The 19,092-nt window shown below is 46.4% G+C and overlaps 1 protein-coding gene across 5 annotated transcripts in view; it reads left to right on the forward strand.

Moving 5' to 3' along the window:
* tn (tripartite motif containing protein thin) overlaps nt 1–15,297 on the forward strand; it is a 119,472-nt gene extending 104,175 nt beyond the window's left edge. For 3 of the 5 annotated variants that reach the window (XR_013313417.1, XM_077659491.1, XM_077659490.1), the window contains 3 exons: nt 6,268–6,549; nt 8,683–9,125; nt 12,887–15,297. Coding sequence is in view for 4 of the 5 variants with exons in the window: in XM_077659491.1 (XP_077515617.1) it covers nt 6,268–6,549; nt 8,683–9,114 (714 nt within the window). In the remaining variant the exon portion in view is untranslated. Of the gene's footprint in view, nt 1–2,897; nt 3,128–6,267; nt 6,550–8,682; nt 9,126–12,886 lie in introns of those variants that run through there. The other 2 variants (XM_077659492.1, XM_077659493.1) reach the window with 2 other exon arrangements.
* The last annotated feature ends 3,795 nt before the right edge of the window (nt 15,298–19,092 follow it).

Raw genomic sequence — 19,092 nt, forward strand, 5'->3', positions numbered from 1 at the left:
GTAAACAATATCCTGCGAGACAATACGATGTCGGTGGCAGTACAAACTTTATTCTCATCGTTCAGTGCGCCGACTGGGAGATTCCGGCACTGGCGGTGCTGCTGCGTCATTAAGAATGCAAGGCTAACATATTAAAAATGAAAAAAGAAAGCTTAAACAGAACCTTTATGCTATATACAGCAAATAGTAATGCTCTTAATAGGTTGTGTTGTATGAGGAGATATTTTTGACAGGTTACTATTTCTTGTAAGAAGAGAAGGAAGAATAAAATCAGTAAAGGTGCTTTACATGTACGTTCAGCAGCTTTTAATTGTCACTAGCCGTGGGTTGGTAGCATTTCTAGCGTTCACCGTAGAAAAAGGTTCGCATTTAAAAATTTCAAACACACTCTTTGGAACGGACAAGGGGCAATGTTTAGTGCAGGCAATATTTTCTTTGCCATATTTTTGGCATTATTGAGCACCATGCGGGTGCTTCAAAGTACTGTGCAGAAATGTTGGATGATTTCTTCCAGAACATTTGAGCCATCCTACCTTTCTAGTGTCACTCCTGTGCTATTCCAGAGTGCAGCGAGTGATGGATTGCTCTGGATAGGCTCTTCAAGGTAAAGCAGACAGTGCTTGATTTTGCTTCAAAGGCTTGCTATAATGAACTCATTGGAGCTCTTTTTGGGGGCTGTTTTCGTACACTCACGATTTATTCGTATCAGCATAGTCGCGAAAAGTAACCCCTGTGTCGTGCGGAAGGCCTGCAGGAAATCACGCGGATGAATTTTATTCATGAACGTATTAGTTTATATTTCCTTGTGAACGAGACAATTAAGGCACCCAAATCGAATCATGACTCTCCGACGACAGAATATCGACGCCCTGAGCTTAGATTAATATTCTGATTACTGAGAACTAAAGTAATGTAATAGAGCGTGACATTTTGTTCGGTTCGCACGCAAGTTGTGAAACGCCCTGTCTTTTACATCGCACGCAGGAAAGACGATCAATATTTTCCGTACTCCTAATGGAAACCCGTAGTCGAGCGAAAAAGCTTGCAGATGAACTTCCCAAAACTATTGCCCTTTTTTCACACTCAGCTTTGGTAGAGTCACCAAAGAAACGAAAACCAAAAACCGTTTCGCATACTTCGCACATTGATTGGAACTGAATCGTTCGCACAAATCTATGACTCTGCACCAGTTAACTGCTGATAGCATGGGTCGAAAGAGTAAAGCTTTCTTTCTCGCTGTGCTCTTTGTGCGTGAAGACGATAACGAAAGCAAAATATACTGCAACCGAGACGAGACGTAGTTAACTTAATTAGCCTAGGCAGAAGACATATACGGCATAGATTTTTTCTTCTTTCGCGGTGTGAATAGATATAGTAATCGTTCAGTGCCTGTCAAAGGCGATTATGTAAACTTCAAGAGCAGAGTTTCGACCGTATACTGACTTCTTTGTTTTCTGTAACTATTATGGCGTTTTTTCAGTTTAAGATAGATTGCGCCTCGTAACCTGCGCAACTGCAGTGTAGCATGGCGCAACAACAAACAGCGGAAGGAGGCAAGATCGCTAGAGGTCACACCGTCGTGCTGCTGTCTCTGTACAAATTTTACGGTGCAAGAAGCTTCGCACCCATCTTACTTTCCATTTACACTTTCAGAAATAAAATTGAATTAAACGGCTGTAGACTTTTCCTAGAGAAAAACGGCTCGGCGATCGCCGTCGAGCGTACCCTGGGTGCTTATTACAGGAAGAGACGTGGCCCAACCCAAAATGCTAATCTATCACTGTGCTCTACTTGATAGTTGTCAGGATAAAAACACAATTACTGAGATAGCCACCTATCATCAGGTTGAACCTATCGGGCGTGCTGGTCTGACCTGGGTGTTTAAAGAGGTCCACAAGCTTCCTCACTCTCCGGCCATGTTACCAAGGCCCTCCCTGCCACAATCTAGAGTAGACGTACCAGACCCCGCCTGTATACCGTAGACGCAACTACCTGCCCGCTCTGTACTTACGACCATCCCAATTCTTCCGATCGTTGTTGCCAAAAAGCGGTGATTGGGTGCTCCTAACGCCTCTGGCGAACGCGTGCTTATAAAGTGTTGCTGGCTGCATTTGATGCGACTAGGTCCTTAACAGCGTTTGTCGTGGTCGTCTTTGCGAAAATACGGCAAAGACCTGCGCTTAATAAAGTTATTATAAAGCAGTTATTTAATGCAATATTTCAACGTCACACGTGAAAATGTTCTAAAATTTAAGAGCAAAGTTCAGTTACCCAACTTCGGCAGCCATTTCCTGGCTGCTCCCTGTTATCGTAAAAGCGTGCACGGCTTGGGGGCAAGGCGGGATGTCGGCTTCCTCTGATTTCAGGCGCGTTTGGTTCATTTGGCCCATAAATGACGCGGTCGCTTTTGTGTTTATTTGCATAAGGACAATGATGCAAGCACTAGGAATCACTTCGCCCTGTCGCTGAAGCCTCTGATCTTTACAACCAGTTTGTTTTGGTTAAGAAGCCTAGGGAAGTAGCGTGAACTAAGTTGCCTATCAACTATCTTGCATAAGCATTGATAGGCATGCCGAAGCAAAATCAACAAACCCTGACTTCTCCAGCGTTTCATGTCTCCGCGTGCCCTGCTCCTTCTCACAATGGTACTATCTACATGAGCCCACACCTAGTTTCGTGCTTAAAAAAAAAATCCGAGGTTGCCTGCATGGAACTAAGCTTCCTATTTTCAAAGTTAAGATAGGCATTCTATCCCTGCTGCTCCCTGGGCCTAACCCGCATATATATTTGATTACCAAGCGACAGACACCCGCATTCACCGAACTAGACGCTTAAATAGCCAGCCTTCCCACATGAGACCCCCAACCCTGACGGTAGCGTCATTTTGCAAATTTCAGAGTCACCACCGGCACACTTGAAGCGGGCTGCATCGGGCGCGGCCGAGTCCCCCCCTCTCCCCTGAAGCGCTGGCAGCGATCAGCTTAACACCCGGACTTGGCCCCCGCCCACCCCATAACAGAGCGGGCCGACCGCCGCCTGTGCGACCACGGCGCCTGCTGGCTTGAGCGCGCACCCGCCATACATGTGTGTGTGTGTGTGTGTGGCTGTGTGAGAGACCCCCTACAGTGTGATCGGACGTGATGCTCACAGCAACACTGCCGGCCTCGACAGCTGTGCTCCCACCCTACGCTGCCACTCGCTTGAGCCCCGCTAAAGGTGGCGAGGCACTTTGCTCGCGAATCTCGAGTATCTGCGGCCAACGTTAAGCCGCAGTCACGCACGGAGCGAAGAAGCGAGTAGGGGCGCTTGTTTTCGAAACGGCTTAGGCGAACAGCGGGGATTAGATTTAGATCTTTTGTATCTTAAAACATTTTGAAGCTTGTCTTCCTGTTGTCAAGCAGGTAGAGTTTCGGATGGTAATGCGTTCTAGGAGCTCGGCGTGACCCCCCGCTAGATCTGAAAAGATACTTTCCTCTTTGCTGCGAAAGCTGAGAATGGCCTTCCGGTTTCCTGCTTTGAGGCGCACGCTGTGAGAAAAATTAAGTTCAAAGAGGGAAAGACGCTGTTAGATTCCCCGATATGTAGTCGGAGGAGGGAAGTGGCTTCGGACGCATAATAGGTAAAAATGAGGTGTTTTCGCCAGAACACTTCCGTGTTGTAGGTTTTCTAGGCTTCTAGACTGAAATTCGAAGTCCTTCACCTTAGAGCTGGCCTCTAAGGTGATGAGCAAAACTACGTCTTCGATTTCTTTACCCCTTTTCTTTTTCTTTTTATACTTACGCAATAAAGAAACGTGGAGAACTGATGCTTTGCGCTCTGACATTTCTGGTTTCATAACTGCCCTTTTTTTGCTGAAATAATGTAATCGTGGCGCGCCCACTACTGTTTCGTTACACAACTGCATGCTAACTTCTTTTTCTTCATTTTTACTGTACCTGTTGGTGCCACTAATGCTCGCTAATTAACGGCTGCATAATAGCACAATCTCGAAAGGCTGATGGGCATACGTTGAAATGGCTGTATTGTGGATAACAAATGAAAACATAAACACTGCTGCTTTCCTTGGGCTGAACTCAAATGCCATGTCGGTGTCATCAACGCGGCCTGACAAATAGATTTGTAATATTCTTTGTGTATTATTTTATGGGCACCGACTGATTCTGTCAAAACTTTTTTTTACAATTTTTTGGTATTTGTTTCTTTTTGGTCTCAGGGCGAAGATTATCTAGACCAATGTTTTTATGCGTTCAGTGTGACCGCCATCAGCGTGGATCGTAGTAGCTGCATCTGGCTTATGCGACCTGTTGCTGGATGTTCATGCGTACACCCTAGGCAACATCGTGTATTGGGCTCTGTTTTTTGAGAAGCGTATATCTCTACCACGACCGTAGTGTGAGAACAGTCCAATAGGTGCTCGTTTTTTTTATTTCTGTCGAAATAGGCGAGTACAGCGACCGAGATCAGTTGGGTGGTTTTGGCCATGGTATTTGCTTCGTGGCGGCACCCCGGATGCACCCATTGTGCCTTGAAAGTATGAAATGATGTTGGAAACCACACATCGAAGACCACAAACGCAAGAATAAAACGATAATTGTATCGTAGCCTTCTATGATGTAACAGTACGCTATCCTCCATCAAATAACTTTCTGCAGCCCTATTTGCCGTGAATGCCCACTGGAAGCCTACGACCACGTTTTTTCTACGACGTAGGCAATTCAGTCGCCATAGATCACTCCCGCGCCTCACAAAAAGTCGGCTAGGGAGCTAAGAACCAACTAAGAAAACTCGCAGAATCTCTCGCGTAGGAGGGCTGGCCCTTTCATCAGTGGAGGCATGAGAGGCAACCTTATATTACGCGCGTTCTAGTTCGTTTTGTGGGTAAGCACTCTGGTAATATTTTCCGTTATTTTTCGAGAAAAAACAAACTTGCTGCCTCATATTGAAAACAATATTTTTTGCTAATTTGCTTGATTACTTTCCTAGCGAGCAGGAAATTATTCAAAAGTGCACGGAAAAGGGGTAAGTTCTGGCAAACGGCCGCCGCAAAGAGAAATGAAATACGCGAGTCGTTGCAGTGGTACCCAGTCGTCGAAATGTTTGCGTTTGAAATTAAAAAGAAATTGATCTTATGAAACAGCAAGAAAGAAATAAACCATTTCTTTAAACTCAGGGCTCCAACGGCTGGAATTCTGTTTGAGACATTGGAGAAAACTAACGTGCGCATTGGTATTCACGAAAAAGTCTGGTAAGTCTACCTGAGCGTCGCTCGCGTAGGCTTCTGTGCATTTTACTTGGTTCACCTCACTTCGTTGAGATGTTGCTTAGGTAAGCTACCCGACACTTCCAACTCAGGATTCCAGACAAACGTTTCCCTCAGCATGTCCACATTTTATCCTCGGCCTTCGAGATTCCGGGAGGTCTCGCATCACTCGTGGAAAGGGAAGCTTTTTAGCAGCATCCAATAAAGGGAGGTAAGTAAAAACACATCACAACGTGTTAAGGCAATGATCCGGTCGAGCTACTGACTTATTTCGCGCATGAACAATAGAGTATTTTCACTGCAGCAGCTATTTTTAATTGTTGAGTTGTGATGAATCCGTTCACGTTTTTATATACGTAACAGAAACCCTGCCCTTGATATCGGTGCTGTATTTTGCCAGCTTTTAAACGCCCTTCATATAGGGCTAATATATCATTTCGCAGCATAGGTCACTTAGTGGGGATTCACATAAACTTCTTTAAGCACGACCTAAGAATATAAGACTTTTGTACTGCTTTTCAATAGCCTTTTACGAATATGCTGCATTTTTTATGTGGCTTCCCGTGACGTGTAAAAAAATGCGTTCGTATTCATAGTTTCCTAAATGATAACAATGCCATACGTTACACTCTTAGCTATAGTAACAATTTATGTCGATTAAAGTAAAATGAAACAAATGCACATCGCATACTATGCTGGAGCAAGAGAAAATCATGATGCCTGTGGAACAATGAAATGACCTCTGATGTTCCAGTATTTTCCTTGGTTGTGCAAGCCGACATAAAACATGCTACAGCATGCGGGCTTTAAATTTATCGCTGTTCTTTTTTAAGACGTACCTTGCCACTGGCTTCGTTGGGAGCGACGATTGCCAGTTCTGATGTGTGGGCACCTGCAGAGACAGCGGGGAAGACGGCAACCGGAGGATGAAAAGAAGAGACAAGCGTTTCTGTGTTGTTTTTTTCCCTCTCTCGCGTCGCTGTCTCCATCGTTCGTGCGTGGCGCAGGTTTTCGACGCGTCCGGCCGGTTCCAGCACGAGTTCGGCACTTACGGCAGCTCGGAGGGCGAGTTCGACTGCCTGGCCGGCGTGGCGGTGAACCGCATCGGCCAGTTCATCGTGTCGGACCGCTACAACCACCGGGTGCAGATCTTCGACCCGTCGGGTCGCTTCCTTAGGGCCTTCGGTTGCGAGGGCCGTGTAGACGCGCGCTTCAACTACCCCTGGGGCATCACTACCGACTCGCTGGGATTCATCTACGTATGCGACAAGGAAAACCACAGGGTCCAAGTAAGTGTCCTGACGCTGAAAAACCCTCGTCTATACATCGTCAACCACACACGGCGTGGGGAATAGTTTATGTGTTTGTCGCATTGAGTCGTATCGTCGCTTTGCATCTCGAAGCGTTTGTCGTGCCGTCAGTTAAAGACCGCACACAAGATTACCGAGTACAGCTTGTATTGCAGGATTGTTATGTCTTTGCACGTACTGTATCCAAATTATTAACCTGGGCGATGATTTACTCGTTATCATTATTAGCCGTGTTTGGTCCAATGCAAGAAAAAACTTTAGGAGCGGGAAGTCACCTTAAGAGAGGAATGCGATAGGATTAGATTTCGCAATCGTCGCAGCTCCTGTTGCAGCTCCTGCGTGTGTGTTTGCGACAGCTTCTTTGCAATTGTTGGTACACCTTCATCATTCGCTTCATCCTTTTCAATTATAACCGTACCACAAGCATCGCAGCCAAGAAAGGTCACCTTTCCCTCCCATCCTTACAATCTCGCCGGAAAATCCGTCGCTTAACTATTTTACACAAAGTGTATATCACCACATCACGCTGCACGAAGATTTCATTTCACCACCCGGATACATTTCCTGTCGCATTGATCATCGTCGCAAGGTCAGGATTGCAAAATGCCATAGCAGCGCCTGTTTTCAGTTTCACCTCCCACAGACTTCCGTCGAGGTATCACATAGCGAAGTTCTGCAGATATCACATCACGAATTTAGATGGCCAGTGTGAGAGTAAGCCTTCTATTTTGCTGCATGAGAAGGAAATCAGGTATCTCTGCCAGCATATCGCTTTAGTTGTGTCATTCCCTCGTGTGGGTATGTGTTCTCATGTGCAAAGTTGCCGAATCGAGGGAATAATAATAATAATAATTGGTTTTTGGTGGAAAGGAAATGGCGCAGTATCTGTCTCATATATCGTTGGACACCTGAACCGCGCCGTAAGGGAAGGGATAAAGGGGGGAGTGAAAGAAGAGAGGAACAAATAGGTCCGTAGTGGAGGGCTCCGGAATAATTTCGACCACCTGGGGATCTTTAACGTGCACTGACATCGCACAGCACACGGGCGCCTTAGCGTTTTTCCTCCATAAAAACGCAGCCGCCGCGGTCGGGTTCGAACCCGGGGCCGAATCGAGGGAAATTTCTGATATCTTGGAAAAATCAAGCCACTGAGGGGAAAAGGAAATTTTGTTTAATAACCCACTGATAACGTGGGAAATTTTGGTTTCGCTAAAGACCAGTGTTCTAAATGTGCTTTCTCGGGAAAATGTGCTGTTATCATGGCGGCCTGACTAGTGTCGCGAGAAGAAATTTGGCTTCATGTTTCCCTTTAATTTGCTACCTAGCCTTGAATAGACAGCCCTGGTCCATTCAGGTTCGTTCAGGATTCGAGTGCTGCCTCCTTGGATTTATTCCAGCTATAGTGGCAGTGACCCTTCCATTAATTCCTTCCAGCCACTCCCAGTTCTTTAGTCACACAATCCCCTATGCATGCATGTTGTTGTAAAGGAATTCCCGAAAATTTCTACTGTCTATACAGGAGAGGCCAGAGAGGAAATGGAAGTAGCCAAGCTGGTCCCCGTCCGAACGCAAAAACTAATAAAACGAAGTGGTCATTGACGATGATGTGATCAAGAACAATCCAGCCTTGATGTTCATTAATAATGGGCTTTGTATTTATTTTATTTCGCTCATTCTTATATATGACCTTGGCTGTATTCACTCTAAAGTTACTCTATTTTGAAAAATATATATATTTGCGGGAAATAATGGGAACTTTTTAGCCGACAACTGAGAAAAACCTACTGCCTAATGCGGCAACACTGCTCATGTGTGTGTGATTGTATGGAGCTTAGGTATGCGTGGAAAAAATGTTTGTCTCTTCGATCAATTTTCGCCTAGTGAACTTTCAGTTGCGAGTCGGCACCCGCCATGCTGTGCCTCCCTTGTCCCTGTCCCTGGCGCAATTCAGCACCGTTAACATGACGTTATCATCGTCACTGCGGGGGGCAGCTTGGTAGACGACCGCTCCTCGTCCGAACGTGAGGGGGGGGGGGGGGGGGTTAACAGCGGCTGCGCCGGTTCGCAGGTGTTCCAGGGGGTGGTGGTAACAGCGGCTGCGCCATTTCGCAGGTGTTCCAGTCGGACGGCACGTTCGTGGGCAAGTTCGGCTCCCTCGGTTCGAGACCGGGACACCTGGAGCACCCGCACTACGTGGCCGTGTCCAACACGAACCGCGTGATTGTGAGCGACTCCAACAACCACCGCATCCAGATATTCGACGTGAACGGGCGCAGCCTCTCCACCTTCGGCTCCGAAGGCTCGGACGAAGGCCAGTTCAAGTTCCCTCGCGGCGTGGCCGTCGACGACCAGGGCTACATCATGGTGGGCGACTCGGGCAACAACCGCATCCAGATCTTCCAGCCAGACGGCTCCTTCCTGCGCGCCTTCGGCCAGTGGGGCTCCGGCGACGGCGAGTTCAAGGGCCTCGAAGGGATCGCCGTCATGCCCAGCGGGAACATCGTCGTTTGCGACCGCGAGAACCACCGCATACAGGTCTTCTGAGCGAACTTCAGGTGCGTGCTCGCTTTCAGCCCTCCTATCTGTGTTCCGGCGTTAATTGCCAGTGCTGCAGAGTCGCGACGCGACGAAACATGCTAAAAGCGCTAACGGACGAAGACCAAGGACGACCTATAGACAGCAGAAAGGTTCCAACGTTGTTTTTTTTTTAAAGCGAAATTTATTGACCCAGGGCATCAATTATGGGTGAAGGTGTGATGAATGATCTAAATGAATGGAAAAAGGTTAGCCGATTTGATGAAGTCCAGTAGATAACGATGGTACGGTCCCTGCGTCCAGGCAATGTACGAAGGAGGGTTGCTTGGTGAAAGACCTCCTACCATCAGGTGCCGGATCCTTGTAGTCTTGAGAGCTGGGCAGTCCCACAGTAAGTGATGAATGTCGGCCTCAATGTCCTCGTGTTTGCGTACCGGACACCCTGGCCGAGGAAACAATTCTTGGTACTGAGGCCACTTCCAAAGTTCCAAGGTTCCAACGTTTGCCGTCTGTAGTTAGTTCTCGTCTGCTGGCGATGGTAACACGTTTCCTCGTGTCATGGTTCTGCAACACTCACAGCATCGCCACACACAGAGCAAGAAAGTTTACAGTAAGAACTAATGGACAATGTATGCACCACGAACAACGAACTCATCACGAATGAAACACCCCGAATGGTTGCAACGTATTGTTCAGTCTTGTTAACCCTTGTCTGTTAGCCCTCGTACCGTGCCTCTTCATGTTCAAAAGCACTACCTGGCCCAGCCGTCAACAATACCTCTCGACACTGTGAAACCGTGCGTTACCAGGTACAAAGCACTTCTAAATTGAGGAGCATAACGAAGCATACCCTTTCCAACTATCTAAAGAGTCCAGGGAATGAAATCTGCGGCAGGAGGCGTAAAAGAGCACTTACCGAATCTCCTTGTCGAACGCGATACATGAAGTACTGCGCACCAGTAATAAAGCTGATTTACTTTTTCCGTCTAAAATAAATTGACGTGTTATTAAGACTCACGGTGGTGACGTATTGATGACAAGCTGCGTGCCTGCTGCGCATGCGCAGTGGCCAAGAGGGGACATGCATGTGCAGCTGTGTATGAGAGGCAGGCACCCATCTGGCCGGGCATATGTCCACGTTAGTCACGTCTCCTTTGCACGGAAATTAGATACCCCGTTCGGTTGCCGTTTACGGTTACTTGGTATCCCTTTACTGTTATCGCTGACGCACTCGAGTTACTTCAGGTCATTTCTCTTTCGAAACCTTCGCGTTTCGAGTGATAGAGATCATTTTTCACTGCCGTCAGCTTGGAAATTTTAAATAGGTTAGTTAGTAGATCACGTGCCCCTGCCCTACCCAGGTTCGAAGGCCTGACCTGAGATAGTTTTGTAGGCGTTTCAACGGTTATAATCGTGCGGAAGCACTATTCTACACGTATCAACTACGAACAAGAATCTTGTCTTGTGCTCCGAACTGACCCGAGTAAGCTCGGGTAAGTTCGGAGGAGCGTCGCACCAGCTGTAGCCAATGGGAGGAAGACGTCGTGCCACCCAGGTCACGTAACCTTGTGGCGTGATCATAACCTGCCCTGACAGGTGGCGGTTAAACTAATGATTGGTCGCGAGAGGTTAATTGGAAGAGAAACATGGGTCGCACAGTCCCTGCCGGTGCCTGTGATAGAAACAGCCACCTGCCAGTGCAGTTGCGCATTGCTTAACAGATGCCCCACTGCGCTTGTAATGGTATGAGTACTCGCCACGATCTATGAATGTTAACTACACAGTGACCAATTCTTTATATATGGGCATTAACCCACTAAAGGTTTTGAGGCGGAGGTTAAGTGTCCCCTGATTTCGCGCGTCTACTCGGTTTAGTTATGTTAAACACCTACCACTTTCTTTTTTTTCATTTGAAAAATATCAGCCGTGCTAGCAGGGCTGACGTAACAATTTTAGCGCTCCGAGCCTTTGGCAGCCCTTGCGAATTCAAGAGAGGATGAACAGCTAAAGCGAGAGGTTCGCGTTTGATGAAGAATGCTTGCGCCTGCCTTAGCCTTCTGAGCGAAGGGAACAAGGTCAGTGTCATGAAGAACTGTCAACACTGCATGCTTGTAGGGTGTAAACAGTGTCCAGAGTCAGGCGGAGAATATTCGCTTATGACGATCACACAAGGCGCAGTAAGCGGATAGGCATCGGCAATCAATGCCCAGACGCTTCTCAGGACTAAAGCCGCACAGCTTCGCCGTAACCTTGTCGTTAAGGGTACTGTAAACAAGCCATTTGTTTGAGTCAAACGAACTAGTGAGCATACGACGGCTTTCAGGGCCCAATCGAAAATATCGATTATTTGACAGATGACCGACTTGTGCAGCGTGATTGTCTCTGGGTTTATACGGGAAGGAGTAGACGACGACACTGTAGGGGTTCGGAACAAAATGGACACATTTGCAGTGCGCATGCCTACCCGCTTCTCTTTCCCTAAAAAAAAGGGGTAGGAAGAGAGAATTCTTGCTGTGTCCATCGTCGTCACCGCCAATACGTGTTTCAGTGGTAGGTCTTCATCATCAGCAAATGCTTCAGTATATCGCAGTTTTAAGTGATCTTTGGTGCAAGAATTTCTTTTTTTTAATTTTTATACAAAGATAGCAACACTCGGCCATTTTTTAACTGCATCGTGTGACCTTAGACCCGCCCGCTTGTGGCCGCTTTATCACTGCACGAAGCGGGGAAACAAGCGATAATAAGCATATGTGGTACACGTGCAGTGTACTCTTTGCAGTGACAAAATGCAGCATGTTGCCACTTCTAAGGATTTTCCTTATCAAACGCAGCCCCATCACATTAGCGGACAGAGGCCAGTTGATAGTTCACATGATGATGACGTTGCGTGACATCACTACACAACTCGCCACGTGACTTCTCCTAACAAGGCGATCTTACAGACAAGCGTTTAACGTTAATCTTATGCTGTAACCAGTGTTTCTCTGTCGGTTTTCTTCGCGCTTTAGGATTTCTAGTATAGGTACTGAAGAACTAGCTCAAATTCGCATTCTCGCACAAAAGAAAGTAGAAATCAGACATCGATAAACTGCGCGAAAAGAACGGAGACAGTAACAAGAAACACGCACAGAGCGCAGACTTCCAACTTTTATTCGAAAACGCTTGGAGCGTTCCTTTTTTATACGCTCCAAACCACCACATGGCACAGCTGGGATAAAACAAAACGGATAAGTTTAACGGGGGAGAGAGAGAGAGAAAGACAGAAAGGCAGGGAGGTTAACTAGCCAGCGCCCGGTATGCTACCCTACACGTGGGAAGGGGAACGGAGGGAGAGATAGAAAAGGGAGAGAACAAAGGGAGATGATCACTTTTCCGCATGTCCGTTGGCCGTTACTTGAAGGGTGCACAGGGCACACACTGATAGTTCACAACCTTGCCAATCTGAAACACCAGTGTGTGCATTCCTACACACCATTTGCACCCTTTGCCGTGTGTTGCTTTGTAGCGTATAAAAAGGAATGCTCGAAGCATTTTCGAATAAAAGTTGGAAGTCTGCGCTCTGTGTGTGTACGTGTTTTCTTGTCTTTGTCCCTGTTTCTTTCGCGCATTTTAATCATGAACGAGAAGCACCAACTAGCCCGCCAGAAAAACTTTCTAGAAATCAGACGAATTAAAAGGCACCGCATGCAAAACCCTGACTTCACTTCTAGCCAAATTTCGCCGAAGCGAATGAATCGGGCCTTCAACCGATCGCCGACTCTCTCTTCTCTCTCCCAAACAGATCGGAAGACGGATCTATGCGCAGAGGCGTCGCTGCTGCGCAATCGTCGCACGCCGGGTGACGACGCTGGGCGTCAGACCGGACCTGGTTCCGGAAGGAAGAGACCGGAAGGAGAACCGCCGCGCAAGGAGAAAATGCGGAGCCCGCGGGACGTGTCTCGCTCGACTCCACATCCTGCTGGAGTATTAGTTTTGCCCCCTCCCCCTTTTTGTTGTTGTTGTTGTTATTCCCCGAAGGAAGCGAAAGCTGTGATCATGAACACGAAAATGTCTCGAGCAGGCGTGGCGTCGCTGTGGTGTGTGGCTGCGAGTTACAGTGCGGGGAAAAAAAAATAGAGGAGACAGGGTATACGAGGACACTGTGTACCGGTGGCAGAGATTTGTGTGAGTCGCTGCAACCTTTCCTTTTTATTTTGATGCACCCAAAAAGCTTCGCTAGTGACACGAGGCAGGCTGTCGGTGCGAGGAAGGGGACATCTGAATGTTCTTCGCTCGCAGAAAATTGCTTGCGACTGGAGACAGATTTCTAAAATGAGGGATATATTAGTGCAAGTTTTCGTGTCACGTAGAAACGCCAGGCACTTGGGCTTTCTACACTGCCAAGCATCGTTCTTAAATTATTACCACCTAGTGTTTAAAGCAGAACAACCACAGAAGTATATTACTGGTAACTTTCATCCTGTCTTATTCCACACGAATATCATGCGTATATACGTTAGGCGGGGGTTGTAATTAATACTAAAGTAAAAAACCTCGCTGCTCTGTAGATCACGATTTGCCTAGCCATAGACTGTATCTATCGGTGAATTCAGACAGCAGAGTCCGCTGTCAATGATCTAACTAGAGTATCCGTCTTGAACACAGGCGAGTTTTTTTGGTGCATCAAATAGCAACTGGGACGCCAGTCGTGGACGTGGAATGCATAAGCACCTAAACTCTTTCCTCTTTCGCTTGGAGGCTCAGACGTGCGATCAGTCTCGACTACCTTCATTTTCCGACTATCCTGAAGCTTGTTTCTTCCTTGCTTGTGAAACTATTTGTGTCTCCTCCTCCAGTCTCGAGAGTCCCGAGGAACGTGCGATTTTGGCTGTATTGCAGTTGTTCCCACGTGGGTTCGCAACGCTGTATCTGGAACGACCGCGTGTGTTGTTTAGAGTGGAGTGCTGTGGGTTTCTGTTTTGATTCATTTGCAGTTAACTTTGCCGCCGCTTGCCAAGCAGCTGCTACAGTATTAACAGTTCAACACAAGTACATTACGCAGACACTTTCTCTTGTACATCTAAGCCAAACACTAAGCGCAAGCTCATCTTTACATGCGCAACAATGCTATTCACTTTACTTTTCCCGGAAACATACGCAAGCTGAAATATATTTCGCCAGGATCTGGACAAGGTTTCACGGAAGCTCAGTATTCAGCTCGCATTTCAGCTTGCAGTTCATCTTTTCTTTGTTTTTTTCATTCGTCGGTCGGCGGTCCTGTGGTTTTCGTTCTTGCTCTGCATTTACGCATATGTAACCATCTCCTTGTCACAAACGCACAATAATTATTCTCTCATACATGCCGTACTCTCCTTACTTTTATGATTGCTGCTGCTCAGCTGGATCGTTGAAAAACAAAACAAAAAATACCTGCTCTTCTTTGTTGGTTATCGCCCGCACGGAGTGACAGTTCGATGTGATGGTCGCGGAACTGAACGTATTCTCCAGGCCCTGTCCGCTCCCGTAGTGACGCAAAAGTGAGCAGTGAGTGTATCACACGTCATCCACTTCCTGGCATCTCACGTCGCTAGGTTCGCGTAGTGTTCGCGTGTATAGTCTGTCCGCCTTTCGCATCTGACGAATGCTGATGTACCCTGTCCCGCGTGGTTTGAGCTAGAGAGTAGGACTAGCGACGTCAGAGGCCAGGAAGTAGGCTTAGCTTGCCAGCCATATTTTTTCTCGTACCTAGTCCTCTAGCTCGTAGAAGGTAGACGGGTATCTCGGCGTTCGTCATTTGTGAAAGGCAAAAAAAGGAACGTGTGTGAGGGTATTTTGGAAACATGTAACGAAAGTTCGAATAAATAGGGAAAAAATGGTATGTGTGTACGTGTGGGTGTTAGTAAGAGTGCGTGGAGTTTTGCTATGACGAATCAACTATTGCTGGAAACTTTATTTCTTAAATGAGGCGAAAAATTCTGAACTTCTTGGGGCACATTAGTCTCTCAGGCCTCTTGATTTATATGTGTTAAAGATTAGGCAAGCTTTTTGTTTCTCGACAAAAGAGCGACAGCAAACAGCCAAGAAAAAGGTCCTTCAACACCATCTTCTTCGGATTTCCCATAGGGTACACATTATTTGTTTCTTTGGTTCTTTACCGGCGACTGTAATGTTATGAGTGAAAAAAGGAATAAATTTTGTTTGTTTCTTTCTGCCTATCCGTCTTTTCGCGCACGCGCTCCGATAAGTGTTTCACACATTTCTTCATCAACAAATTTTATAACATGACAAAAAGAATACCGCAAAGAGAGGGAAGGCTTACGTAGTCGTAACCATATTTTTAACAAGTATATGGTGACAAGGCTTTACATTGTCGTATGTTTTAAGGTACACAAAAAAAATAAATTTTAGTCCCGAATTTTATCGACAGATTCGTACGGGAAGCGCGGCTGCTTTCTCTGTCACATCAAAACAAGAAACTTAGAGACCCTGTTTGAAAAATTGATTAACAGATATCATGCGAGGGATAATGGTTTGACTGACATTTACCATTATTTTCTTGCTAGTAAGTTTCTTTAAATGCATTATTCTCTCTCTGTGGCGTGGAGAAACAGTAATGGCTTGGAGGCATGTCGCTCTGGAGTGTTACTGGTGCGTGTTTGCCATATCGTTAATAGGCACAGCATGTGGCCTTCTATTTTTATATTCTTCCTCTCACTGCTGACCTAAAAAGAAATAAACACTCAGAAATTCTCGTCAAGTAGTTGGGAGGTGCAAAATCGCTCATCAAAGTAAAAGAAAAATTAGTGATTGCCAAAACTAAACACTCATCACGAAACCAGAGAAGTCTGCAGCATTTGGGAGCTGTTTTGTCACTACAGGCAGTGCGGCCGACGGGTCTCGAACAAAATGGCATGCACATCGATCCGTAACCATGCCGCTTTTAATTGTCGTGCGCAGTACTGGCTGAGATTTACTGATAGGAATCCCATTTTTTGTCACTGAGTTTATCCTATGCCTCGGACGAAAAATTCTCTACGCAGCGTGCCTTTGTTTCGCCAATAAAACTTTGGTTGGGGCTAGTTGACGCAGAAAATTGCAGCAGCGTTTTGCCAAAGAAAATAAAAATAACAAAAAGCCGCCTCATCAAGCTCTGCAGTAGGACATCTTAAGCGCCGGGGCACGACTACGACGGATAACTCCACTCAGAAGGTAAGGCCGAAAGTGCGCACTTCTCTAAGTAAACGCCCGCCTCAGCGACACTGCACGCCTTTTCCATCAAGCCTTAGAGCCAGTAGAGAGCTAGTGTTCTATAAAGGAGCGCATGCCTATTGTGCGGTTTTGAGCAATGCGAATGTCTATAGTCGGATACAACTTAAGCCTGCAGTGAAGCTCCGTCCGCATTCAGCCGCCACACACATGATTTCTCCACGACAAAAAGTAGTCCGTAGTTAAAGTTTTTTCGTTACCTAAAAAAGAAATTGATCGCCAGGAAAAAATTGTAAGCTCTACAATATTTATATCTGGCTTGTTCAATAAGGCCAAAAATTAAAAAGCTGGTTTCGTTTATTGTTGTGATTGGCCAGCGGAGTAATACAGGGCGCCGCGGACCGTGGGCCAGTGTTAGCAACTGCTCTTTTTTGAGTTGTATCCTACTATAGCTACCGCTCCGTGTGATGGCGCGGTTTGCTATTTTTGATCCTGTAGAGTTTTTTCTCGCCCACATCACAATGCAACATTTTTATTCATTTATATATTTATTTATCGAACCCATTCAAGATCTAGAACTCGTCATTATGTATCCGGCATTTTTAAATAAAAAATTGAGAAGCACTAACAAAAAGTACGCAAGTACTTTAAGTTAAGCTCGCATAACAGTTCTATTCAATAAGAAATAGCAAAATCTGCTGAATGGTAAAAACCAAAAGCAAGCTCGGGTATTTTTCAGAACGCAAGGTAAGCGACAGGAGCACTTAGAACACAGCAGAGGTTATCGGCACTAATATAACAAACAATTGATCACTCAAAAGAAATGACTGCTCCAGGCAAAATGATGAGTTATCTGTTGTCAGAAGCGGTAGTAAAGCTTCTTGATTAATCATTTATTGCGACTCATTCAACTCATTTATTGCCAAATCTAGGCTCCATAATTTACTTTGCGAAAAATACACGGCCCATTTTATGCGCCTCAGCTCAGGCAGCTGGAGAATGTGGAGCGAAGTGTAGGCAAAATTCTGTCAGAATGACTGGAGGATTTAATGCAGTGTATTAATTAAAAATAATTACAAACGTGAAAACTTTATGCGTGTGGGAAAGGAAAGAAGATTCAGGATGTGCTTATATTCTTATACACTTTCATGAGGGGAGCCACCTGCCCCGGTGGTTAGTTAAATCACAATCAAGTAGGCAGGTTCTGATGACGTCACAAGCTCACGCGAAACTAGGTGGGACATTTTGGTTGCTTCTCCGGTGATTTTTCGCTGATAACGCCAACGCAGACGACCACGACGCCTGATTTTCAAGCAGAATGGGAGCCTTTGCACTGTCGTGTTATAAGCTCCCAATTTTAGTGCACTGATGTGCTCAAAGTCTGCCTCTCAAAACCTGCCAGCTTTATATATTGCTCCGAAGCTCTGGGCGAATGCTCCGTGAAGTGCCGAATAAAATAACAGCAATAACGTCAGGACCGTTTTTCTATACTGCACGCAAATTCCCCTAAATACGCTTTGACTGAGAGAATAGGAGGCAGGTTTCTTGAGCGTGCAGCTAGACAAAGCTGAGTCAGTTTCCTAAAATAGTAGCCAAGCCCTTGAATATTAAAGGTAACACTTCATCTCTGTCTATTCCTTTTCAAAGAACTTGGGTCCTGAAAGCTCCATGACACCAGAAGAGTTCTTTATTGCGCCACTCCGTAAACTTGTCTCATCAGTGCGCTTGAATCTTGGCGAAGGCGCTGAAGGATCGATCGAGTTTGGTAGTAAACAAGCCATCCAACCTTGGCGTAGTCGATGCTCAGGGCGCACAAAGGAAGCTTCTTTGTGAAAACATTTGCGTAAAATGAGCGCTAGGCTTAGCGCGGTCTAAAAATAGACGTATAGTTAGGATTCCCGCACGCAGAGAGATGCAAGAGCCTCGTCACAGCAGAAAAGATGACATCATAACAGCAAGGATTGTGGCATCGTGAACTGACATTATCGACTGTTAGAAGACCCTGCGCTGTGATTTGCGCGAACATCTGCAATTATTTAGTGATTTCTGGCCGTATCGCAAAATGGTTGTTGGTGGTTTGGTTTTGTGGGGTTTAACGTCCGCCCCGCCGCGGTGGCTCAGTGGTTAGGGCGCTCGGCTACTGATCCGGAGTACCCGGGTTCGAACCCGACCGCGGCTGCTGCGTTTTTAAGGAGGAAAAACGCTAAGGCGCCCGTGTGCTGTGCGATGTCAGTGCACGTTAAAGATCCCCAGGTGGTAGAAATTATTCCGGAGCCCTTTACTACAGCACCTCTCTCTTCCTTTCTGCTTTCACTCCCTCCTTTACCCTTCCCTTACGGCGCGGTTCAGGTGTCCAACGATATATGAGACAGATACTGCGCCATTTCCTTTCCCCCAAAAACCAATTATTGTTATTAACGTCCCCTTGCGACACAGGCTATAAGGAACGCCGTAGTGCTGGGGTCCGATAATTTCGACCACCTGGGGTTGTTTAACGTTTATTGACATCGCACAGTACACGGGCCTCTAGAATTTCGCCTCCATCGAAATGCGACCGCCGCGGCCACGATCGAACCCACGTCGTTCGGGTCAGCAGCCAAGCGCCATAACCACTGAGCCACTACAGCGGCCATGGTCTTCACCGCTATGAATAAACTACTTCTATTTCCTAGTGCCGGAAACGATTAGGCCAATGGACAAAAAATACATACGAGTAGTTTAAGGGACCCTTGGCCCTATACAAGAGTCCGTGCATTTGGAACCTGGAAAGGAGTTGTATGAAACAAAAGCCGAAAGCGGTAG

The sequence above is a fragment of the Amblyomma americanum genome, chromosome 3 (genome assembly GCF_052857255.1).
Source record: "Amblyomma americanum isolate KBUSLIRL-KWMA chromosome 3, ASM5285725v1, whole genome shotgun sequence".
NCBI lineage: Eukaryota > Metazoa > Arthropoda > Arachnida > Ixodida > Ixodidae > Amblyomma > Amblyomma americanum.